We start from the raw sequence: 26,421 nt of genomic DNA on the forward strand, positions 1-26,421 counted from the left end.
CCTGCTTCTAATTTATTTTTTTTCCGCAATTTTTTTTTGTTTATTGGATTTTTCCCATCTTCTTCTTCTTCTTCGTAACACAAGAAAGAAAACCAGAAAAGGAACGGGCAGAGGGAAAATATAACAATAATTTGAGAAAATCAAACAAAGTAGAGCGGAGAAAAAGGAAATGTCTTATCTGCTCCTTCATCAACTATATCCGCACCAGCCACTGCCCCCTTCCTCAACGTCGTCCATGGCCCATCTCCATCTAGGTACAGCCCTCTTCGGAAACTTCTGCAATTCATGTTCAGTTGCCCGCAGAGGATCTCAACCACCGAATTTCATCAACATCCTGCGCTCCTCTCCACCGAATTCTTCAACTATAAGGTGCATGGCAAACCCTCGACGGGTGAAAATGGTTGCCAAACAAATAAGGCGCGAACTCTCTGACATGCTCCTCACCGACAAGGTCCTTCAGTACGCTGTTCTCCCGGAAGCCGCACTCGGCGCCGACCGTTACTTGTCTTCCCTCACCACCATCTCCGACGTCGAGGTCTCTGCTGACTTGCAGGTAACCTTCGATGGATATCACCAGCTAATTAGTGAGCAGACAACACAAAACCCCAGATTGTGATAGTTGATTCAATTCAATGTGCAATGAACGGAATCCAATATCAAGTGGCAATCTGGAGAGAGATTATGATACTGATAATCCAGATGTCATTTAGTTGTGACATCAGGAGGCTTCTGTTTTTTGAGTTTTAATTTTATTGAAAAAAAGCATACTTCCAAGTTCTAATGATTCTCGCTTTGAATTCCGTGGTTTTATTGCTTATGTACACATTTTTTTTTTTTATCAGCAACCACAAAGAATAGATTTATTAAATTAAAGGAGGAAGATACAACAAGGAGTTGTGAACCATAAGCATGCCCAATACAACATTAGTGCCCAATACTAGCCACTAATGTTGGCTCCCTCATCCCCGATTACCACTCCAATACTTAGGGACCCAGGTTACCCATACTACTACCATCAAAGTTCAGATTCTTCCAACCAACCATTGCTGGAGATCAGACCTTAGGGGTTTTTGTTTCCTAGAAGAAGAGCTTGCAACTGCCCCCCAATTCCGGAAAATTTCCTCCACTCCAAAGTCTGAAAGATGTTTCAAGGTTCTTATGCAATGAGAAACTTCAAGAATAATACAATCAATTAGCACCTCCAAGCTTCTCTCCTTGAAGATTCTTGCGTTTCTCTTTTCCCACACTGTCCAACAAACTACTTCCCTTGTACATCTCCATAAAATCCTACTCTTTTTTCGTGCTACTCAAAATAGAGGGGATAAATACTTAATTAGTCCGTCCAAACTGGCAGGAGTGTTCCTCCTACAACCAAAAAGAGAAAAAAAGAACATTGCCAAATACAACAAACAAAGGGACAGGAGTTAAGAGGTGGAAAGCGGTTTAACCACTTAATTTACACAAAAAGCACCAGTTAGGGGATAAGGCCCAATTTGGTCTTTTCATTTGCAACAAGTCACAAGTTTTATGCATCAATGGAACACTTCCCAGCAAAATGCACTGACCTTTGGAGGAATAGGAACACACCAGGTTTCTTTCACAGGGAAAGTGGGTGGAGAGGAAGTAGAAATGGGGGAGCTGAATAGAGATTTACAAGAAAATTTCCCAACGGGGGAAGGGGACCACCACCGAGCATCCTTCACATCATTGACAAGGGTCACTAACTCTAGAACATTCAACAAATTAGACACCAAGTGGGATTTTTGACTCTCTTAGATTTCTGGTAAGCCCCAAATTTCCAATTCAACCCAAAAGAGGAAGGGCAAGGGTTCAAAAAAGTTATCCACAGGTTTACCTTTGAAACTGGGAAGAACAAAGAGGGAGGGAAAGACATCTTTCAAAGGGGAATCACCCACCCACACATCTTATTTTACTACTAGAAATCATTGAAATTGAATCATTTTGGGGATGGGGTTGGGCCATACCACCCACACATCTTCATATTCAATGGAGTGTGTAATACTAATATGAAGTTATAATTCGGGCTAGATATTATTATATTTTTATTGCTTTCACTTCCCTAACCCCATCCCCATAAAAAATAGAAGGGAAGGCTTTAACTTGCTTTGATTAGAGTACTTTCAATCATGTAGTATCCATGCTTATATGCTTAGTTTTTTATAGGCCACTACATTATGTATATCATTGTTTCCCAATAGGATTTGTTAATCATTGTCCCTTATGATTTCTGTTTTAAGTTTGGAGATTCCCTTCCAAAAGAAAAAGAAAAAAGAAGCTAAAGTGACCAATGACAATGTATGAAAGGAAAATGTGAGCAACATAAATAGAAATTTTCATAAAAAAAGAACGCCAAGGGGTGTCGTTGCTTTGTCCATGATTTGTCCCCTACTCGTGGTAAGTTTGATCCTCGTGCCATTCTCTATGTTTTTCTTGGTTATCCTTTATATCAAAAGGGTTACCATTGCTATGATCATGCCTCATGCAAGTACTATGTCTCCATGGATGTATCATTCTTTGAAAGTCAACATTTTTTCTTGGTTTCTCCTCAGGGAGAGATAGGGTTGAGGAGGAGAAACACACTCAGGCTCAAACTCAATTACCTCTTCTTCCTGATCCTCTCCCATTTCGTGTCTTTATTCGCCACCATAAGAGCCAGCAGAATTCAAGAGCCATGGAACTTGAAACTATGCAACCATCATCATCAGACTCTCCAGAGGCAGATCTTCCTCATCAGTCAGATACACTTGTTCCCATTGATATGTCTGAACCTCTTGATATTGATTCCCCTATTATTAATGATCTTAATGTACCTATTGTTAAGAGAAAGGGTGTTAGGTCTTGTACTACTAATCATCCTATCTCTCACTTTGTGTCCTATGGTCATATTTCACCTTCATATCGTGTGTTCTTTTCCTCCGTTGATAGTGTTTCTGTTCCTAAGAATGTGATAGAAGCTTTATCCAAACATGAATGAATAGGTACAATGAAGCAAGAAATTAATGCCTTATACAAAAATGGCATCTGAGAGTTGGTGGATATTCCTGAAAGAAAGGAACCAGTGGGTATTCACAGTGAAGCATAGGGCTGATGGTACGGTAGAAAGGTACAAAGCCAGATTGGTGGCCAAAGGATTTACACAAGTATATGGAGTAGACTATGTAGAGACCTTTGCTCCAGTAGCCAAGATGAATTCTATCAGAATCATCCTTTCACTAGCAGCTAATCTTGATTGGGAATTTCACTAGTTGGATATTAAAAATGCATTCTTGAATGGTGACCTAGAGGAGGAGGTTTACATGACTCAACCTCTAGGTTTCTGTGCCAAAGGTAGTGAGAAAAAGGTGTGTAGGTTAAAAAAATCATTATATGGGTTGAAACAATCACCTTGGGCCTGGTTTAGTAAGTTTCATTTAGCTGTACAACAGATGGGGTTCAAACAATGCTAGTCAGATCATACTTTGTTTGTGAAGAAAAGTAAAGGGAAAATTGCAGCTTTAATTGTGTATGTTGATGACATAGTGGTCACAGGAGACTGGAAGACTGAAATATAGAAGCTGAAGAAATTCCTAGCCACTCAATTCGAGGTGAAAGATCTAGGCCCCTTACGTTATTTCCTTGGGATTGAAGTCGCCTGTTATCAAAAGGGTACATTTATTTCCTAAAGGAAATATGTACTAGATCTATTAGAGGATGCAGGCAAGTTAGGGATGAAGCCAATTGATTCACCAAATGAACCCAACCATCAGCTAGGAGACAGTCAGGGGGAGTTTTTGAAAGATGTGAAGAAGTTCTAGAGACTTGCATGGAGACTTCTATATTTGTCTATGACCAGACCTGATATTGCCTATGTAGTGGGTGTCCTTAGTCAGTTCATGCATAACCCTAAGACAACTCACTTTGAAGTTACAGAAAAGATCCTTAAATACCTTAAAAAGTTCCAGGAGCTGGTTTACTATTTCAAAAACATAGATATTTGAAAGTTGAGGTGTATAGAGATGCTGATGGTTGTCTTAGTTTATTTGAAGGTCACAGGAGACTGGAAGACTGAAATATAGAAGCTGAAGAAATTCCTAGCCATTCAATTCGAGGTGAAAGATCTAGGCCCCTTACATTATTTCCTTGGGATTGAAGTTGCTTGTTGTCAAAAGGGTATCTTTATTTCCTAAAGGAAATATGTACTAGATCTATTAGAGGATGCATGCAAGTTAGGGGTGAAGCCAATTGATTCACCCAATGAACCCAACCATCAGCTGGGAGACAGTCAGGGGGAGTTTTTGAAAGATGTGAAGAAGTTCTAGAGACTTGCATGGAAACTCTTATATTTGTCTATGACCAGACTTGATATTGCCTATGCAATGGGTGTCCTTAGTTAGTTCATGCATAACCCTAAGACAATTCACTTTGAAGCTGCAGAAAGGATTCTTAAATACCTTAAAAAGTTTCCAAGAGCTGGTTTACTATTTTAGAAACATGGACATTTGAAGGTTGAGGTGTATAGAGATGCTGGTGGTTGTCTTAGGTTATTTGAAGGTCACAGGAGATTGGAAGACTGAAATATGGAAGCTGAAGAAATTCCTAGCCACTCAATTCGAGGTGAAAGATTTAGGCCCCTTACGTTATTTCCTTTGAATTGAAGTTGCCTACTGTCAAAAGGGTATCTTTATTTTCTAAAGGAAATATGTACTAGACCTATTAGAGGATGCAGGCAAGTTAGGGGTGAAGCCAATTGATTCACCCAATGAACCTAACCATCAGCTGGGAGACAGTCAATGGGAGTTTTTGAAAGATGTGAAGAAGTTCTAGAGACTTGCATGGAGACTCTTATATTTGTCTATGACCAGACTTGATATTTCCTATGCAATGGGTGTCCGTAGTCAGTTCATGCATAATCCTAAGACAACTCACTTTGAAGCTGCAGAAAGGATCCTTAGATACCTCAAAAAGTTTCCAGGAGCTGGTTTACTATTTCAGAAACATGGACATTTGAAGGTTGAGGTGTATACAGATGCTGATTGAGCAGGGGTAGTCGATGACAGAAAGACTACATCTACCATTAGGTATTGTACCTTTGTGGGAGGAAACTTAGTCACCTAGAGAAGTAAGAAGCAAAGTGTGGTGGTTAGATCCAGTGCTGAAGCGGAACTGGGTTTTGTAGTTAACAAACCTATGTCACTCTATTGTGACAATAAAGTTGCTATCAATATTGCTGCTAACCCAGTCCTCCATGATAGAACATAACATATTGAAGTGGATAAGCATTTTATTAGAGAAAAACTTGTGAGTGGAGAAGTGTGATATGCCAGTTCAAAAGAACAACTTGCAGACATCTTCACCAAGGGCCTTCATCATGTGTGGCATAATAATTTGTGTGACAAGTTGGGCATGATTCACATCTATGTCCCAACTTGAGGGGGAGTGCTGGAATGTTTATTTTACTTTTTTATGTTTGTATTCTGCTGAGTTAGGGTCTGTTTGGTCTAACTAAAGTAGTGTTTTTATCATTGTTTATGTACTCTAATTGCAGCAGGGGCAAAAGGGTTTTTTCCCTTTTAATTATGGTTGCCCTATATATGATAATGTAAGCTGGCACTGCCAGCCAGATATGAAGACTCCAAATCCTTTCTCTTCTCTTCTCCCTTCTCTCCTCTCTCTCCCTTCTCTTCTTCTTACTTATTTTTCCGCTTCTCTTCTGCTAATACAAGAAAAAGGTGATAAGAAATCACCCAGAAGGAGGAGCAACCGCAGCAAAAACAAAACCAAGCACCTCTTATTTGGAAACATCTAAAACAATCACCCTTGTTACCAACACTTAAGTCTCAAACAGGACTTGGTATGCTGTTTTTACAAGTCATTCTGTACATGCCATTTTCTTGGTTAATTGCTCATTTTAATTTTCTTTCCATTTATGGTTAAGGACATTCATCCATGCCATTTTTTTAACTCAGAAACCTCCTAGGTGAATCCAATAAGTGGTGGTTCTGACTCCTTGAGCATGTGTCATGCATATGACATGAGCAGAGATTATTTTTTGGTTGCCATCCTTAACTGAGTATTGAACTCATTCTCTGTTTCTGTTTTAGGTTACTACGAGAAAGCTATTTCATTGTGAGTATGATTTTTGCCTTGATGAACAAATCATGTTTTTCAGAGTACTGAGGCAATGCCTGTTCTCCTGTTTAGGTGGTTAAAGTTTATGTATCTGTATTTGGTGATGAAAGAGGTAGAGAGGTTGCTATTGCTGGGCTGAAATCAAAGGCCAAGTATGTTCGCAGTGAGTTGGGCAGGCGTATGAAATTGCGGTTGACTCCTGAGATACGTTTTATTGAAGATGAGTCTCTAGAGAGAGGAAGCAGGGTAAACTTTCATTTTTTTTTTGTTTTTCATTCAGTTAAATACCTGCTATTTAAGAGCACTTTGAATAAGATCTGTTTAATCACTTTCTATGCCCAATAAGATCTCCCTATTACTTTCTATTACAACTTGTGATGTCTCCTAACTCCCAAGAAAGAAAGACTGACACAATTATCATGTCATCATGTTCTTTTCCCCTATCATCCATGAACTGATCTGACATTTAGGTATTATCAAGGATCAAATCAATCAGATTAACTGTTTAGGATGTCCTATGAAAGACCCATCACCAGTAGGTCTGCACACAAGTCCCATGCACAGCAAGTACTTCATGAATGATAATTATGGTCCATAAGGTGGAGTGTAATTTTTATCAACTGTATGTCTACTTCAGGAGGCAGTGGCCATTGTGTGGTACAATGGTAAAATGCCACACAATAGGTTAGATGCTGTGAATGACCATTTCATTCTAGAAAATTCTGAAGGTTAGGTTTGCACGTGGTCCATCCCTCCCAAAACTCTAGATAGTTAGGACCAACGTTGGCAATGGCCCTTAGTCCACTTCAGGAGTCATGTAAGCTATGACTTCAGAGGTGGTCAGATGGTGTACCTGTTTTCTATTTGTTTGGTTCCGGATACATGCTTTGATAAATGATTCCTGTATGTGTAGCTTTAGTGCTTGAACTGGATTATTCATCTGGTTTCAGTGCACTGCTTCTATGGTTGACCTGACTCCCATACTATGGTCTCTCCCAGTTGAATCCAGGGGACATGGCTTACTTTGGATCATCATACATTCAATCATGGAATTCCTTTGTTCTTTGATTATCCTGGCAGATGAATTATGCATATGGAAGCTGCATATTCTCTTTTTGTGAAGCTGATAAACTGATATAATATGATTTTCATGACAATGAAATCATTTATGTGATGTCTGCTTCTATATGGTTAATAGTGGCTGTGTTTGTTTCCAATTTGAAAGGGGAAGAAAACATTTGGCCATAGAAAAGGCAGAAACACAATTGGAATTTTATAGATTGAAAACATATCCTAAAGTCATAATTCAATAATTTTGGTTAATCACTTTTCCTTATATTCTATGTGGCATTTTGTAGCATTAAGAGATTAAGTTACAAAATCATCATGGACCGGTTCACATTCATATATTAAGCTAGGGTGATTTACTTCCTGGTGGAGTACTGACTGATTGTTTTATTCCATGGCAGGTGATTGCAATACTGGATAGGCTAAAGAATGAGAAAAAGAATGCAGAAAGTCACGATGAAGGGAAATCTCAATCATCTGATCTGTCTGAAGATGATAGAGATTGGGATGTTGATGACCCTGATGATGGCATTATTTATATAAAGTAGCTGCTCATGGTTAGTTGAAGTATGCTTGGATTTTGGACTCAGACATAGTTTTACAGCTTCACAGGTTAGTCTAATTTAAAGGAAAAATTACAGATATAGATATTGAAATTTCAATACCAACCGAGTATAGCATGTCAAAATGTCAACATGATTTCCTTGTTCTAGAATATCTTACAACTGGTAGTGGAAGGTCAAAATGTCAACATGATTTTTCCATTAAATTATGACAGGCTGGTAGTGGAAGGTGACTCTAAACTGGTAATAGGTTGGTTGAAGGAACCTGAAATGGTAATTTGGAAATATAAAGAGTATATAAAGGATTTAAGTGGCTGGTCAGAGATATGATAATCTCAGTCCAATGGGAAAGGTGTTCAGCTAATGGGATGGCTGATTTTTTTGCAAAATGTAGGGTGCATAGATCTGATTTATTTTGGGCTCAGTTGTAATCTTGTTTCCAGCTGGGGCTGCATCTCGCGCTTCTCCTGGATGTACTCTGTAACCTTGTGATATTTCTTCTAGTTTAATAAATTTTCTATCATCAAAAGAAAAAAAAAATCTTACAACTAGGTCCTATTTTAAATCCTACAGCTACCACTTTTATAAAAATTTCATTCTTAGACCATTTACCCAATTGAAAAAAAATCTGAACCTTTCCTCTTCCCAACTAAATGCTCCTGATTCGTTTTTTTCTTCGTAAATATGCTTTCAGGAACAACTTATTTTCTCTGTTTCACCATTCAAAATCAAGAAATTGTAATGATGAGAATGTCAAATCTCCCTTCTGTTGACAAAACTTTGCAAGGCTATAACTCACAAAATGATATTATCCTCAGGTGATAGCATCAGCAACCTGATGAAGAATTCAATACCATTAGAAGCCATAGGTAGAAAATTATGGAACTCAGCAAATGAATGTGTAGCAGAGAAGAGGAAAGAGTTTGGTGTGCAAATTGGATTTAGAGAAGGCCTTTGATTTTGTGCATTGGTCTTTTCTCTAAAGATAATGGAGAAAATTGGCTTGGGGGAGCAATGGAGGATGTGGATGAAGGGGACCCTCTATCTCCTTAGTTCAGTATTCAATTTTAATTAATGGTGTGGCCAGAGATTATTTCCCAGCAAAACGAGGTATGGGACAAGGGTACCCTCTATCCCCTTTCCTTTTCACCCTAATTGCTGATGTTTTCATTAGGATGATCTTGAAGGTTGATCAGAATAATCTGGTTAGAGGATGGAGGGTAGGAAGACATGAGGTGGAAGTCACACATTTGCAATTTGTAGATGACAACATTTTATTTTGCGAGGGAGGCAATCAAGAGAATATAAGAAACTTGCGAGATCTCATTAGTTCTTTTGAATCTGTCTCCAATTTGAAGAATGGGGGAAAGAGTTGTATAGCAGGGATAAATTTGGATGGAGGAAGTATGAGAGAGCTAGCTGAGATTTGGGGTGTGAGGTTAAACAATGGCCATTGGAGCATTTAGGGCTTCCGTTGGGAGGGACCCAAGATCCAATGCCTTTTGGAAGCCAATAGTAGAAAGATTCACAAAGAATTTGTTACTATAGAAGAGGAACTACTTATCCCTAGGTGGGAGAATAACTTTGATTAGAGCAAACTTAGCTAACCTACTAGTCTACTTCCTTAAACCTTTAGAATTCCAGCTAGGATAGCAAGACAACTAGAGAAATTTACGAGGGATTTTCTTTGGGAGTCGAGGGATATAAAAAGGGACCATCTAGTAAAGTGAGAACAAGTTAGCTAAACAAAGGAGAAGGTAGGTCTAGGGTTGGGGAACTTAATGCACAAAAACACTTTTCTGCTAGGCAAGTGGCTTTGGAAATTTCCTTTGGAAGAGGATAGGCTGTGGACCTTGTGGTATAAGGTTATAGAAAGCATTCATAGGCTGATCATTGATGAACAATGGCTGGTATGCAAAGGTAACTTCTTCCTCAAACTCGAGCTCTCCTTGGGAAGCAATTCATGAGGTATATCCAACCTTTATTAATTTCATCAGGTTTGATGTGGGATTAGGGTCTAGGGTACTCTTTTGGGAAGACCTTTGGTAGAATGAAACTCCTTTTTGTTCTCTCTTCCCTGATCTGTACTTAGTGGCTGATTATAAGTCAAAACCTATCTCAAACTTTCTCACCTTTTCTCATTCTGGTTTGAGCTGGGACTTTGGTTTTAGGAGGGGGTTGAGGGATAATGAGTGTGAGACACTTGTGTGTTTGCTGGGCAAACTTAAGCTAGCCTTCTTGGTTCAAGCAATGGAGGACACTAGAGTTTGGTCTGCTGCCTGTATCTTTACATGTGCTTCTTTTTTTAAAACCCTTGTGCAACCTCCTGGGGGGGGGAGAATTTCCCGATGAAAGAGATATGGAGTAAACTGTTAAGGGCCTGCGAATAGGATCTCGTCACAGGTCGGTTAACGGGGAAAACTTCCTGTTTTCCCTTGTTTCTCCCTTTTCTCGAGGAACCTATCTTTAGTGCCTTAATGGTGATTTGTTAAAGAGATCACCAACTCTCCTTTGCTCTTTCTTGATTGAAAATATCGATAATTTTATTGAATATCATCTGCTCCTTTAAATAGGAAATTACAAGAAGATAAGAGTCCTTCTTTAGGAACACTTCCTAACAACATTTATCTTTAAATAATAATAATGCTACTGCCTAATTAATAGGAACACTGAATTTAGCTAAGAGATAAGATAGGAACACTGAATCTAGCTAAGAGATAAGATAGAAACACTGAATCCTAGCTAAGAGATAAGATAACACTGAATCTAGCTAAGAGATAAGATAGGAACACTGAATCTAGCTAAGAGATAAGATAGGAACACTGAGTTAATCGCCCATTACTGCTGCTGTCCATTAAACACTGAATTAATCGCCCATTACTGCTGCTGTCCATTACTGCTGCTGTTTGCGGCAGTATTTCTTCCCAATAAAAGCATCCACAACATAAGCCCATTCCACCAAGGATTCAAGCACCGTGTTGGGAGGTTTTTCTTGGAAAGTTGAACACCTGTGATGTGCTTCAAAAAAGGAGGCCAAATAAATGCCTCTCCCCTCATGTGTGCTCTCTTTGCTTCGAAAATGGTGAATAGCTGCGACTCTGTCCCACTTATTGATCTTTTGTCCTGTTGTGCTGTTTGTTTGGGATTCTTTTTGTTTTCTTTTTGGTTACAGGTGGATCACTCCTCAGGATGTAGTGAGTCTCTTTAGCCTAAACTTCCTAAGGCAGCCAACGAAAAGAGGAAGGGTTATGTGGAATTCAACGGGAAGTATAGATCAAAAGAAGAAATTGTTGAAACCATAAAGATAAGAGTTGCTCACTAGGTAAAAACACTTGAACTCTTTCAAACCTTCTCAATGTTTGACATAATAAGGGCGTGGAATGAAGTGGCACACTCCTCTAGGAAGAAAGAAAGGTAGTGGAATGGAAGCCCCCAGCTATTAATAAAATCAAGCCGAACTTTGATGGGAGCTCAATGGAAATCCAGGATTGGCAGGCATTGGTGGTGTGTTTAGAGATTCCTCAAGCAAAGTGGTGGCAATGCATTCAGGTCCCTTGGGGGTTGGTGACTCTCTAAAGGCTGAACACTTCTACAGTGTATTCAGGTCCATTTGGAGATTGAAGGGGATTCTAAACTGAGTGATTTCTTGGTCTTCCAACAGAGTTAATGCTCCCTGGATTTACAGACATTACATAAGAGAGATTGATAGCCTTGCAAGGGAGCTCAATGCTTCTTTTGTATGGATTAGGAGGACTGCAAATGGGATGACCGACTCTTCAGCCAAACAAGGGGTCTATAGGCTGCAATTTTTTTGGGCTTTATTGTAATATTCTATAGGGCCTTGACTGCCTTCTGAAGCTTCTATAATCCTGTAAATTTGTTTCTTGTAAAATTAATTAATAAAATTCTTTTTTGCTGATAAAAAAAATGTGGAACTCCCAGACAACTTGTGAAATTGATGAAAATTCTTAAATTTATTTAATGGATTCTACATTAAGGTGCTTAAGGCAATGCTCACTTATTTTTTTGATCAACGACAAAGAAAAGATTCCATTCATTAATTGGGAGCAACAAAGTACAACAATAGGTTGTGAATTTAAATATATAAGCAGTCATTCCTCACCTCCTTACTCTTTTACATTAGAGTCCAAGAAACATGTTGTCTATTAACCCCTTGTTTAGCCAACCCATCAGCCAAGCTGTTGACTGACCTTTGTACCCATTTTGTTTCTAATTTCATGTCTTTTGAGTATCATTTGAATTCATTCTTAAATTTCTATAGCACTTTATTATCATTCGTTAGCTAACTAATTACCTCCTTCGAATCACCTTCAATAATCAATCTTTCAATTCCCATTTCTATGGTTTTCTGCAAACCAAATACTGCTGCCAACATTTTGGCCCTTGCTGAATCTCCTTCACCTATTGGACCCAAGTACAATGTATGTATGGTCCCTTCACATCCCTAACTACTCCCCCAATTCCAGAAGGCCCTAGATTCATGCTACTTCTATTAAAGTTTAACTTCAGCCACCCACTTTCTAGCGGTGTCTAATGCTTTTTAACTTTTGTTTTTTTCGATGAAGATGCTGCCAATTCCACCCCCCTTCCAATTCCTAATAGTATCATCACCATCATCATCCATACCTTATCCCAACCATATGGGGTTGGCTACATGAATCCTGTTTCACTAATCCATCTTTTCTATTTAAAGCCATATCCACTGTTAAATTATCAGTGCTTAAAATATTTTCTTACTACTTCTATTCCATGCCCTTTTAGGTCTACCCCTAGCTCTTCTAGCTCCTTCCACTTGTAACAAATCACTTCTTGTAATTGGAGCTACTGGTGGTCACATGAGTTATGAGTTATTTCTTTGTTTCCAATCCTAAGTGTATCCTGATTTACACTCCTATTATTATGAAACTTACATGTCATATGCTCTGCTTTAGTTTTTTCTTTTTTTTTTTTTTAAGTCTTCTTGCTTCTAGGGCATTTGTCAATGAGCTTAATTTTGCATTTAATCCTTTATTAGTTTCATCAATTAAAGCAATGCCATCCATAAACAACATGCACCATGAAACTTCTTCCGTAATATGTTATCAATTCATCTATGATCAATGCAAATAGACAAGGGCTAAGTGTTGATCCTTGGTGAAGTCTCTCCCACTGGTGTTCTAACATTGGTTATTGCCCCCTCATATATATCCTTAATTAGGTCTATAAGCCTTTTCTAGATCAATGAACACCATATGAAGATCTTTCTTCTCTCTGAACTTTTCTATCAATCATCTCAAAAGAAATATAGCTTCCATGGTTGATCTCCCTATTATAAAGCCAAATCGGTTTTCTCTTCTCTGAACTTTGAGACACTTGTTTCAAGTCGTAATCCTTGTTTATTTATTTATTTTTTTGTTTTCTTTTTGAGAAAGGTAAAGTATAGTATATTGTATTGATATCAAAAGTATGGTCTTTTGTAGTATCATAGTGTGGCTCATGAGTTTAATCCCTTGATAGTTATTATAACTTTGTATATCACCATTGTTCTTAATTATAGGCACCACATTGCTATTTCTCCAATCATCAGGCATCTTCTTTTCTTTTACTATCTTATTAAATAGCTTAGTTAAGCATAACAAGCCTACTTCACCCATACCTTTCCACACTTTTATTGGAATCCCATAAGGTCCTAATGCCTTCCCCTTCTTCATCTTATTTAGTGTCTTTTTTACTTTAGTAGATCTAACTCTATGAAGGTACATATTATTTTTAACACTACTAGTATTGTTTGCTTCTCCTCCACAAGCACCCTCTCTCTATTCATTTATTTTTTATTTTTTTAAAAATAGTTTTTCTATCTTTGTTTGATTTCCTCATCTTTTACCAAGACTCTTTGATGTTCATCTTTAATGCATCTAACATGGTTTACATCTTTGTTTTTCCTTTCTCTCAACTTTGCTAGTTTATACATTCCTATTCTCCCTCTTTAGTGCCTAATTTATGGTAAAGCTCATCATAAGCCCTACATTTACCTTCTTTTACTTTATTTTTAACTTCCTTTCTTATGGTTTTACATTTTCCTTTTTTTTTTGCATTTTTAGCTTTTGTTATTCTTTGTAACATGTTCGTTTTAATTTGATTATATTTTAAACCTCTTCATTCAACCACCAAGTTTATTTAGTACTTTTTCTTTTCCCTTTAAATTCTCGTAAGATATCCTTCACTATTTTTTTATGTTGTTTGCCATTTTAAGCCAAATATTATTAATCTTTCCATCTAAAATCTAATTCCCTTCTATCATTAACTTGTTTCTAAATTGAGCTAGCTTTTCTCCTTTTAGATTTTCCCATGTCATTTTTTGGCACCTATTTTATTCCCTAATTTTCTTTTGTTTCTTAATGCACACATCTACCACCACTAATCTATGTTGTGTTGTTAAGTTTTCTCCTGGAATAATTTTGCAATCTTTACACAACATTTGTTCTTTTCTCCTAATAAAGAAAAAATCTATTTGACTTATGTTCAATCCACTTTTAAATGTTATTAAATGCTCATTCTTCTTATGGAAAAAGGTGTTTAAAATTGTCATATCATAAGCTACTGCAAAATCTAAAATTGTACCTCATGATTCATTCCTCTTCCCAAATTCAAATCCTCCATGCACCATATTATATCCTAAACATCTTTTCCCTATATGCCCATTTAAGTCTCCTATAAAAATCTTCTCCTCATTTGGAAATTTTTGGATTAATCTTTCTAGGTTTTTCCATAATTGTCTTTTAATCTTTTCTTCTAAATCCACTTGGAGTGCATAAGCACTAATTATGTTAATGATTTCCTCACCTAAAACAAGTCTAGTTAAAATTATTCTATCCCCAATTTTTTTAACATTTGTAATTTTATTTTTTTAAATCTGTATCTATTATTATCGCTACACCATTTCTATTGTTCACCTCTCCTGTATATCATAATTTGTAGCCATCCATTTCCTTAGCCTTTTTACCCTTCCATTTAGTTTCTTGTAGGTACACAATATTAACCCTTCTTTTCTTCATATGTCTACTAGTTCCATAGTTTTTCTTGTTAATATTCCTACATTTCAAGTAACTAAATGAAGTTGTGTTTCTTGGACAAGCTTCTTTACTAGCTCCTGTCTAGAAGAATGTGAGAACCCTTTCCTATTTGATACCACAATTGGGCGTTGTTGTGGTGGACTATCATAGCAAACCCATGCCCACTTAACATTACACTCGGGTTAGGTGCAGCATCATTTTTGGAGAACACCCTAGCATGAGCATGGAAAGACAAATCAGGATCATAGTTGTCAAGGTGTCACCTAGGCGGCTAGGCACCCTTTGCTGGGCACCTTGCCTAAACACCTTGAGTTATAGCAAGTAGGCACCCACCTAGGCAACAAAAATGACAAGGTGGGCACCTTATTATAATATCATTTATATTGTTGCTTCTTATTAGTATGTGTGTGTGGAAAAATAAAGAGGAAGAGAAGAAGAAATGAAGAGGGAGAGAAAAAGAAATACTTCTGTATTGATAATGTGTTGATAAAACATGTTGAGCATACAACTCAAATAAGAAAAGATAGGAGAAACAAACTCCTAGGATCTCTCTCAATTACTCCTAGAATCTCTCTCAATTAGGGATTGATTAAATCTTTCCCTTAATCCTAGGATATGACTTTCCTAATTTTATTCAAATCTAATCTTTCCTAAATTTATTCAAATCTGTAATCAATCAAATCAAATCTTTCTAAATTTGCAGCAAATCATATCTTTCTTAATTTTCCGCAAATCATATCTTGTCGACACTCCCCCTCAAGTTGGTGCAAAGATATCTATCATGCCCAACTTGCTAACTTGAAGTTCAAATGGCTGTCTCAACAAGCCCTTAGTCAAAACATCTGCAACTTGCTGAGTGGTTGGTACAAACGGAGTGCAAATTATTCCTTCTTCAAGTTTCTCCTTTATAAAGTGTCTATCAATCTCAACATGTTTAGTCCTGTCTTGTAGAACCGGATTATGAGCAATGCTGATAGTTGCCTTGTTATCACAATATAGTTTCATAGGAAAACTCACTAGTCTCTTAAGATCTGCTAGCACCCTCTTTAGCCAAAGAACCTCACACACTCCTTGAGCCATTGATCTGAATTAAGCCTCAGCACTACTTCTAGCAACTACACTTTGCTTCTTGCTTCTCCAAGTAACTAAATTGCCCCAAAGAAATGTGCAGTACCCCGAAGTTGACCTTCTATCAGTGATTGAGCCTGCCCAATCTGCATCTGTATACATTTCAACCCCTCTCTTCTCATTTTTCTTGAAGAAGAGTCCTTTTCCTGGTGTGCCTTTTAGATACTTAAGAATTCGATATACAGCTTCAAGTTCTTCGTACGGGGAGTGCATAAATTGACTCACCATGCTCACAGCGAAGGCAATGTCAAGACGTGTATGTGACAAGTAAATCAATCTTCCTACCAGCCTTTGGTATCTACCTGCATTTACTGGAACCCCATCTTTAACTTCTCCGAGTTTAGCCTTAACTTCTATCGGAGTGTCTGAAGGTTTGCATCCACTCATTCCAGTTTCTTTCAAGAGGTCTAGAATATATTTTCGTTGCGAAACCACAATGCCCTTCTTTGATCTAGCCACTTCCATTCCAAGAAAGTACCTTAGCTAGCCTAAGTCTTTAATCTCGAATTCCTTGGCTAAGCTTTGCTTTAGTCTGCTCATCTCTTCAATATCATCTCCAGTCAAGATTATGTCATCAACATAGACAATCAGAACCGATACCTTGTCTTCGGTGGATCTTTTTGTGAAAAGAGTATGATCAGATTGTCCTTAACTATATCCTTGACTTTTGACGAACCTTGTGAATCTTTCAAACCAGGCTCTGGGAGACTGTTTAAGTCCATATAGAGACTTTTTTAGCTTGCATACCTTAGTTCCAAACTTCTCAGTGAAACCAGGTGGAGGCTCCATATACACTTCTTCCAGGTCTCCATTAAAAAAGGCATTCTTCACATCTAGCTAATTCAGTGGCCAGTCAAGGTTAGCTGCAACAGATAAGAGTACTCGAACTATATTTAGTTTTACCACTGGAGAAAAGATCTCAGAGTAGTCCACTCCATACGTTTGAGTAAAGTCTTTAGCTACTAGGCGAGCCTTATATCTCTCCAAGGATCCATCTGAGTTGTACTTCAGAGTGAACACCCATTTATAACCAGCAATTGTCTTTCCATCCAGAAGATCCACTTTCTCCCAAGTAGCATTCTTTCCAAAGCTCTCATCTCCTCAAAAACAGCTTCTTTCCACTCAGGAACATTTAGAGCCTCCTGGATACTGTTAGGAATGGAAACACTAGACACTTGTGAAATAAAGGCACAATATGAAGGTGAAATATTTTTGTAAGATACAAAATTTGACAGAGGATGTTTTGTACAAGACCTAACACCTTTCCTAAGAGCAATGGGAAGATCAAGCTAACTGGAAGAATTAGAATTACCTGGAGGAATATTTTTAGGTATTTTTGGAGAATTATCATGAATTTCATGATACACCCTCAGATCAGATTCTTGTTGATGCTGCGGAATAGTGCCTCTCCTTTTCAGTGCTAGATGTTCCCTTGAATATACAAGGCCTTTATACTGTTTCACACACATCTCTGTTGTTTCAACTTTTTTATTTTGAGATGGCATCACCGAAGGTTGTTCATTTTCAATATTTAATTCATTTGTTTCCACTGGTTTTGTATTTTCTGCCTTACTTTCTTTCGGTGACTGGTTGTGAGGAACATCATTATGGACAAATTCAAACATTAAATCAGAACCAACTAAAAGACCATCTTCACTAGTGTTGCTCTCCCCCTGAAGATGGGAGTGTCTGTAATATGAGGTTCTTCAAAGAATGTGACATCCATAGTCACAAACATCATTTTCAAAACTGGACTAAAGCATTTGTAACCTCTCTAATTAGTGGGATAGCCTACAAAAATACATTTATGTGCTTTTGGATCAAGTTTTGAACGTTTAGGATCATGGTTATGAACAAAGGCCACACTTCCAAAAATTTTTAAGGGAATGTTTGTCACTAGTTGAGAGTTTGGAAAACCGTCAATGAAAACCTGTATGGGTGTTTTAAAATCCAAAATTCGTGTAGGCAGTCTGTTAATCAAATAAGTGGCTATTAAAACGGCTTCTCCCCAAAGATACTTAGGAACCTTAGTTTGAAAACTTAGGGCTCTAGCAGCTTCAAGGAGATGTTTGTTTTTCCTTTCAGCCACCCCATTTTGTTGAGGTGTATTATTATACGAACTTTGGTAGTACAATTCCTTTCTCAGCAAAAAAATTCCCTAACACATTGTTAAAAAATTCCTTTCCATTATCACTTTGAAAAATTTTAATCTGAGTCTGAAATTGTGTTTGAACCATGTTATAGAAAGTTTTAAACACAGTTTCAGCATCTGATTTCTCTTTTAAAAGGAAAACCCAAGTGACCCTAGTATGATCATCAATAAAAGTAATGAACCAACGCTTTCCAGAAAGAGTTGTTACTCTAGAAGGACCCCAAACATCACTGTGAATCATGGTAAATGGTTTTGATTTTTTATATGGTTGGGACAGAAAAACAACACGATGATGTTTTGCTAATTCACAAGATTCACACTTAAAACACGAATGATTTTTATTCATGAATAACTTAGGAAATAGATGCTTTAAATAATGAAAGCTAGGATGTCCTAACCGATAATGCCATAACAAAACTTCACTGTCACTAGAAACCGAGATAGAGCTGAAACAAGTCTGTCGGTCTTGCCTTCCAAAGGTTGATCCTTTATTAAAGAGGTAGAGGCCACCATCCAGTTTAGCACCCCCAATCATCTTCCCTGAGGTTAAATCCTGAAATTCACAACAAGAAGACCAAAAATTAACCCGACAATTATGATCAAGGGTTAGTTTGCTGACAGATAACAGATTGTATGATAGGTTAGGAACATGTAAAACATCTTTAAGATTTAGAGGAGAAATAGACACAGTTCCTTTCCCAGCAATAGTAGCAAAGGAACCATCTGCAATTTTAACCTTTTGATTCCCTGCACAGGGTGTATATGAAGAGAAGAATTGTGAAGTGCCGGTCATATGATCATTGGCACCTGAATCTAATATCCAGGAGCCATTAGATTTGGTACAAGCAATGGCTGCAGTGAAAAAATTACTAGACTGGGCTAGAGAGCAGGATGGGTTAGAGTTTCTTAACGATTGAGATTGAAACATTTTATATAAGTGCTCTATTTGTTCTTTTGTGAAAGGAAGTGACTTCGAGGATGATTGCTGCCCTGGATCCGAATTGCTTACTTGAAGCGCGCGGACATCTCCCCCTGACTTGTTGTCACTGTGTGATTTTTTCTTCCAACCTGCTGGTTTCCCGTGCAGCTTCCAACAAGTTTCCCGAGTATGCCATGGCTTTTTACAATGATCACACCAAGGCCTTTGCTTTCCTCCTCGTTTATCTTCGTCTATGTCTGCACCTCGGACCATAAGAGCAGACCCTTCATTCTCAGTTTTTGTTTCATTAACATTCTTCAACATCACTTGCCGCCGTGCTTCTTCTCTACGCACTTCTGAAAAAACTTCTCTTATAGTAGGCAAGGGCTTTCGCCCTAAGATACGTCCCCGAACCTCATCGAGTTCTTTATTCAAACCAGCCAAGAAGACAAAGACCCGACTTCTTTCTATCTTCTTTTTGTACCAAGCACTGTCACTCGGACTTTCCCATTCTTCTTCAAATAAATCCAGCTCCTGCCAAATAGCCATCCTCTCATTATAATAAGCAGTTACGTCACGCTTACCTTGCCGCATCTTCCACATTCGGGTATTCAGTTCGAACATTTGTGAATGATTGTCCAGATCTGAATAGGTTTCCCTAACAGCTTCCCACACATCACGAGCAGTCGGCAGGAACATGAATGGTTTTCCAACCACAGGATCCATAGAGTTGATCAGCCAAGCGGTAACCATAGAATTTTCAGAACGCCACTGCCTGTACTTTGGATCATCAGTGGTTGGCGGTTTTACTTTGCCATTCAAATAGCCGAGTTTCCCTTTGTCGTCGATCACCAACCGCACGGACTGAGACCACTCAAGATAATTCTTTCCGTTCAATTTGTGAATGGTAATCTGAAGAGAATTCTTAGAGAGAGAGATGGCCGCTGACTGAATACCTCCCTCCAAAGATGTCACACCACTGGTAGCATCCGAAGAGGCTGAACTAGAGCCAACCATGGTGGCCTTAAAATTCATGATTGGACCCTAAAGCTTTGATACCATGTGGAAAAATAAAGAGGAAGAGAAGAAGAAATGAAGAGGGAGAGAAAAAGAAATACTTTTGTATTGATAATGTGTTGATAAAACATGGTTAGCATACAACTTAAATAAGAAAAGATAGGAGAGACAAACTCCTAGGATCTCTCTCAATTACTCCTAGAATCTCTCACAATTAGGGATTGATTAAATCTTTCCCTTAATCCTAGGATATGACTTTCCTAATTTTATTCAAATCTAATCTTTCCTAAATTTATTCAAATCTGTAATCAATCAAATCAAATCTGTAATCAATTAAATCAAATCTTTCTAAATTTGCAGCAAATCATATCTTTCTTAATTTGCTGCAAATCATATCTTGTCAACAGTGTGTTAATACATTCTATTATACACTATATATATCATTTCTACTTTGCTTTAATGTTTTATTGTTGAAATTTATAAGATTGAAGGGTTTTGAAAAGAGAAGAAAGAGTAAATAAATTGAAGTATAGAGAGGTTTTTTTTTCTATTCTCTCTCCCTCTCATCAATTAAATAAAGTAGCAACTCCATCCTTATTTTTTTTTTCTATTTTACTTTCCTGTTGATTTTTTATCTTACAAAGTTAAATAGCCTTCTTTAGTTGCTAATTGATATGAAATTGCTCTATTAAATACTTATTATAGTAGTATTATTTTTGAAAATAATGAAATTAATATATTTTGAAAGATTTTTATCTTTTAGATATGATAATTTGCCTTGTTTTTAGAGGAAATTTAATGTTCTTAATAAAGAGACTTACTATTGTTTCAATTAATATGCATGTTGAATGGTATATAAAACTAGGGAATTAGCCAAAAGCCAATTCCTTATATTATAAAATTTTTACAGCCTAGGCAACTAGGTTCCCTAGTGTCACCCAGAATCGCCTAGATGCCTTGACAACTATGATAGGATCTATATTCATGAGGGTTTGACAAAAGTTTTAATGCTGGTTGCCAACCTGATGCAACCCTCCTTTAGGCTTGGGACTGGCAGTTTAAGACAAGCTCACACTAGCGGAGTTTCAATGGTGAAACCCTTGTTTTTTGACTAGTATTGTCATGGTTGTTAAAGTGCCAAGGCAAGGCTAGGCAATAGGGGGCTCCTTGTTGCCTAGGTGGGCGTCTCAGCATTGCCTAGGCAATGGGTTTTTAAATAAAAATCTTGAATTGGATAATTCCCTAGGTTCTATAGCAACCAACAACCATCTTTCATTAGTAATTATTAATAATCTTCATTAAAATTATAAACTGCATATTAAAACTAGAGAATTAACATATTTTTTATTGGTATAATGTAACTTCGTTTTTTTGGTTCACATGTAACTTTATTGATTTGAAAAAAGAATTAGATATGTTTAGAAGAATGATAAGGTGCCAATCACCTCAAAGTGGTGACTTTTCCCCCACTTTCTATCCCCCAAATTGTTTGAAATCATGTTACAATTAAGACCCATCATAGAAAATCAACATATTCATGAGAAGAAAAAGAAGAAAAAAAAATCAGAAACTATTGGGGCTGAGCCCTGTTTTTGTCCTAGAAAAAGGGGAAAAAGGAAAGCATATACCATCATGTGTGTGATTGAAGCCTAACAAATAAGAAATTAATAGAAAGAAACTAGAATATAAACTCACAAAATGAATAATTAAACATTTCCATTTGATTACATGTAAAATGAAGGAAAGCAAACTATTTCCACAGAAAATGCTATTAAATGTACATAAAATGACTATTGAAAATAAAAGTGGGTATTCATTGTAGTAAAAGGGCATTCATTGCAAGTTTTTGCAAGTCACTTTCTGAACAGAGGGTTGGTCTTCCTAATTCAAATCTAATGATGCCCATCTACTTCTTTCTTAACCATTCAGGTCTGTTCTCCAAGTTGAGCCAAAACCAGAAAAAACTAGGCAAATATCTTATGTCCTATTGAATACAGTTTTCTGAGGAATCATTCTTTTTCATTTGTTTTGTTTTCTGGGTGTTAATTGTAGTAAAATGGCATTCATTGTAAGTTTTTGCAAGTCATTTTCTTAACAGAGGATTGGTCTTCTTAATTCAATTATCATGATGCCCATCTACTTCTTTCTTAATGATTCAGGTCTGTTCTCCAAGTTGAGCCAAGACCAGAAAAAACTAGGAAAATGTTTTGTTTCCTTTTTTTCTTTTTTGATTGGAAACAGTGACTTTCATTAAGGATATCAAATTACATCTTGCACTGTCAACCACTCAAACAAAGAGTGACATCAAGAATTACTGTACAGCCCAAAAAAAGTTTTCCCCAAAGGTCCCTTGTTTTGCCAAGCTATCTTCCACAGAATTTGCTGATCTCCTAACCCATTTGAAAATTACTCCAGCTTCCCTTGCCAAGCAGATTATTTCCCTTATTTGCTGTCTAAATTGCCATACACCCAAACTCTTTGTTTGCGGCCATCCTATTATCAATTTAGAGTCCCCTTCCACCACCAAGTTCTGAAATCCCCATTGTTTTGCAAATCTCAGGCCTTGTAGTATAGCCAAAATTTCAGCTCTCGTAGAGTCTCCCACTCCTATGAGACCAGAATATAGTGCAACCATTTTGCCCTCCCCATACCTAAAGACTCCCCCAACTCCTGAGGGTCCTGGGTTACCCATGGAGCTTCCATCAAAGTTTAATTTGACCCTTTGTTGTGCTACAGGTGTCCAAGAAGGCTGAGGGACAGGCTGTTTGGCTGAAGAGTTTGCCACTGCTGACCATCCCCTTTGTAAATCATCCACTGAAAAGTCTTTAAGTAAGTCACTTACTTTCAGCCAATGTATGACTTCAATGACTAAGCAGTCAATAATTTGTTCTGTTGTTCTTTATGCCCCTTGGAATATTCTGTTATTCCTTTCTTCCCATAAAGACCAGAGAATGGCTGCTCTTGTTGCCCTCCACATCACTCTCCCCCTTTTCTTTGATAGGAGGAAGAAGCTTGGGTTGAAAAGACTTGTCACATCTGGAGGAGAGGTCCACCTGTAGCCAAATAAGGAAGAGAACTAATTCCACACACAAGAAGCAAAGGGACAAGAAAGTAATAGATGTGTAACTGTCTCACCATTTCCCAAACAAAGGCAACAAACATGAGGGGAGAGGCAATGATTTGGCCTTCTTTTCTGTAAATTATCCAGAGTATTAATTTTCTGGAGCACCACCTCCCAACAAAAGGCTCTTATTTTGGGGGGTACAGGATTACATCAGACTTCCTTTGTAGGAAAGGAGCCTCCTGGGTGCGAGGAATGAAGGAGGGCGGAGAAGAAAGAGGCACAGGTATAGGAGCTAGAGGGGGATTCTGACCAGATTCTGTTGGCCTGGAAAGAGGGGTCCAGGAATGCAGTATTAAGAAGGGAAATTAGTTCATCTACTAAACCCATTTCATGTTCCCTTAACCCTCTCCTTCATCCTAGATCCCAGTAGTTTTAATTAACAAGCAATGAAGAGATCACTTTCCCTTTATTGAGGGACAAAGAAAAAGTAGGTGGAAATCTGTCTTTGAGAGGAATGTCCCCAAGCCAGATATCCTCCCAGAACCGAACTTTGTTATCCATACAAGCATCACACCTAACCAGCTGAAGGAAAGACAGTGGCAAATTGTGAATTCCTTTCTAGGGAGAAGCTCTTGTTGCCCTAGTATCAAGGCCAGTGTCCCATTCGTTGTCTGCCATGCCATGGATGCTTACGATGACCTTATGCCATAAGTTGTCTTGTTCCAAGGGAAACCTCCACAACCATTTACCCAGCAATGCCAAATTCCTAAGTTTAATGTTTCCTACCCCTAGGCCTCCACTATCCCTACTCCTTGAAACCACCTCCCATTTTACCAAATGATCCTTTCTCCAGTTTATTGGCCACTTTTAAGGGGATCCTAAAGGTTGAGAGGTAATAGACTGGAAAATTAGTCAATGTTAACTTTGTTAGGGTTATTCTACCCCCTAGAGAAATGTAGTTTCTCTTCCAGCCAGCAAGCCTTTTTGCGAATCTTTCTACTACTGGATCCCAGAAGCTGATAGAAGTCGGGTTCCCTCCCAAGGGTAGACCAAGGTACTGTAGAGGCCACTCACCTACTTCACAACACAACAATCTAGCTAAGCTTTCAACCTCTCCTCTCTCCTTAGCCCTGCTACACAACTTTGCTCCAGTTTACTTTGAGGTTGGAGACCTTTTCAATCAGGGAAACCATTCCTTTTGTGAAGGAGAAAAGGAGGAATTGACAAATGTTTTGTTTCCTATTGAATATTGTTTTCTAAGGAAATCATTCTTTTTCATTTGTTTTGTCTGCAGCCAAATTCAGCATAGATTGAAATTTTAGTACTATATTGACTAGCATCGTGGGAAAATATAATTCTGCATGCTGACTATGGAACGAATAGGGGTGATCATTTTCAGCCTGGCCTGCAATAGATATTTATAATAAATTATATGTATTTAAGATTACATATATTATATCTATGTTGCGCAAAACCCAGAAAAATTTACATGGTTCGGTCTTTAGCCTATGTCTCTCACAGAAAATCCTAAACCCCAAATCAATGCAGCTGAGCTCTCTCTCATACTTTGTGCCCAAGACAATGAGATACATAAAAGAGAAAACTCCCAATAACTTAACATATTCAGGTTGGACCCATAAATAGAATGTGGGTCGAGTCTACATCCCCACACTCTCAGAGGATGACAGCCCAAGCCCTCCGCATCCACCACAGGCCTCAATGAAATTTTCCTTTAGGCTATGTTTGATTCGAAGGAAAAGGTAGGGTTCCCTACCTTTCCTTTCCTTTCCTTTCCTTTCCTTTCCCTACTTTTTCCTTCAAACCAAACACAGCCTTAATGAAAATAAGAATTTAGGATTCAAGGCAAAATTGAACATTATATATATATAAATATATATATATATATATATATATATATATATATATTCATGAGTTGACACAAGTCAATTCACATGAGAGAAAACACCATTTCTCTAGAGTTTATACAAGGATGAAGGCAAGGCCTTCATTCTAACTCCTGGGCAATGTGGGACTTGGGAACATTCATTATTGAGTATTGAGTAGACTACCATGTATTGATGCCCATACCCTATTTTTTGTGTCATAGGCCTAAAGCCAAGCCATGCTGAGCCCAGCTTGGGCCCATGCAATATATTTTTTCATGTATACACATCATATAATTTGAATTTTCATTAATAATTAAATTTTCATTATTGGATGCCATAGGCTCAAAAGCCTGGGCTGGCCCAAGGCTAGGTCCAGTCAAGGCCGGGCTTGGGCCTGGGCTATAACCCTTATCATAGGTACTAAGCCCAGCCTGACTAGCGGACCCATGATCACCCCAACCATGGAACATGTAATTTAAACTGTGTTGATTTTTCTGCTACCTTGTCATGGCGGGGCTGATCCAGTGGTGGATTCAAGTCTTTTAGAAGTGTCTTGACATTTTGTTTAATTGAGATTACTTAGAACTTAAATTTACAAGTTCTTACCTTGAATAAATTGTTACGTAATTAACATTATTTCATAATTTCTAGACCATGTTATTCTGATTTATCACATGCAGAGAATGATGTACTCTCAAAATACCCTTGTATATATTTTCTGCCCTTGTCCCTCATTTTAATAAAACTTCTTTCATGTATTATAAAAAAAAGAAGTGCCCATATTTTCTATGTTGAATAGATACCATAACTCCAAAATGTAAGTAAGCCTCTGAAAATTGTCGTTAGCAACATTCTGTTTGATCATCTACGCCTTCTCTTTTATTGTTAACAGTTAAAATTTTACCCTTATTTTCTAGAATCTTAACTTGCTTGTTTTAATTATTTGTTCAAATATTATGTTGACTCCGGTGTTTGTTTATGCAGGTTGTAGCTCCCTGGGTTGTCAGCTATTGGGCCATGACTCTGTAACTCGAACTACCAAAATTTTATGTGGTTCTTAATTCCTCCCCAGGTGTAGATGCGCTTATTTATGTTTCCGGCTTTCATTACCTGTAGTTAATGATTTACACCATTTAAGTTTTCAACAGGGAAGTTACAGCAATGGAATGGAAAGGGAAATCCTGGTGCTATGGTCTAATTGTGTGGGAGAAAAGAACACGGCAGATTAGAAAGCATGGGTTTGGAGTTGTATTTCCAGAACTACATTTATTTTGATTGTCCTTTCGTGTTTCCCATTCCTCTCATACTGGCACGGGACCATGGTGCTTACATTTGAAAAAACATGAGTCCAGAATGAGGTTCATTCATCAACAGTCTGAACTATGCACTTCAATACACATGAAACAATGTCAATCCCAAAAA

At 37.7% G+C, this 26,421-nt stretch overlaps 1 protein-coding gene across 3 annotated transcripts; it reads left to right on the forward strand.

Moving 5' to 3' along the window:
* On the forward strand, nucleotides 1-26,421 carry LOC104589705 (ribosome-binding factor A family protein). 3 transcript variants are annotated; one of them, XM_088890295.1, is made up of 6 exons: nucleotides 9-553; nucleotides 6,202-6,375; nucleotides 7,599-7,809; nucleotides 22,786-22,878; nucleotides 25,984-26,071; nucleotides 26,148-26,421. In XM_088890295.1, exons 1-3 carry the CDS (start codon nucleotides 170-172, stop codon nucleotides 7,743-7,745), a joined length of 705 nt encoding a protein of 234 aa, XP_088746421.1. In that variant the 5' UTR covers nucleotides 9-169; the 3' UTR covers nucleotides 7,746-7,809; nucleotides 22,786-22,878; nucleotides 25,984-26,071; nucleotides 26,148-26,421. The 3 variants fall into 3 exon arrangements, with proteins under 3 accessions (XP_010246412.2, XP_088746421.1, XP_088746420.1); XM_088890294.1 differs by lacking the exon at nucleotides 22,786-22,878 and having other exon boundaries at nucleotides 10-553; XM_010248110.2 differs by lacking the exon at nucleotides 22,786-22,878 and having other exon boundaries at nucleotides 1-553; nucleotides 25,984-26,421.

Source organism: Nelumbo nucifera, chromosome 6 (genome assembly GCF_055504915.1).
Source record: "Nelumbo nucifera cultivar China Antique chromosome 6, China Antique-T2T, whole genome shotgun sequence".
Lineage (NCBI taxonomy): Eukaryota > Viridiplantae > Streptophyta > Magnoliopsida > Proteales > Nelumbonaceae > Nelumbo > Nelumbo nucifera.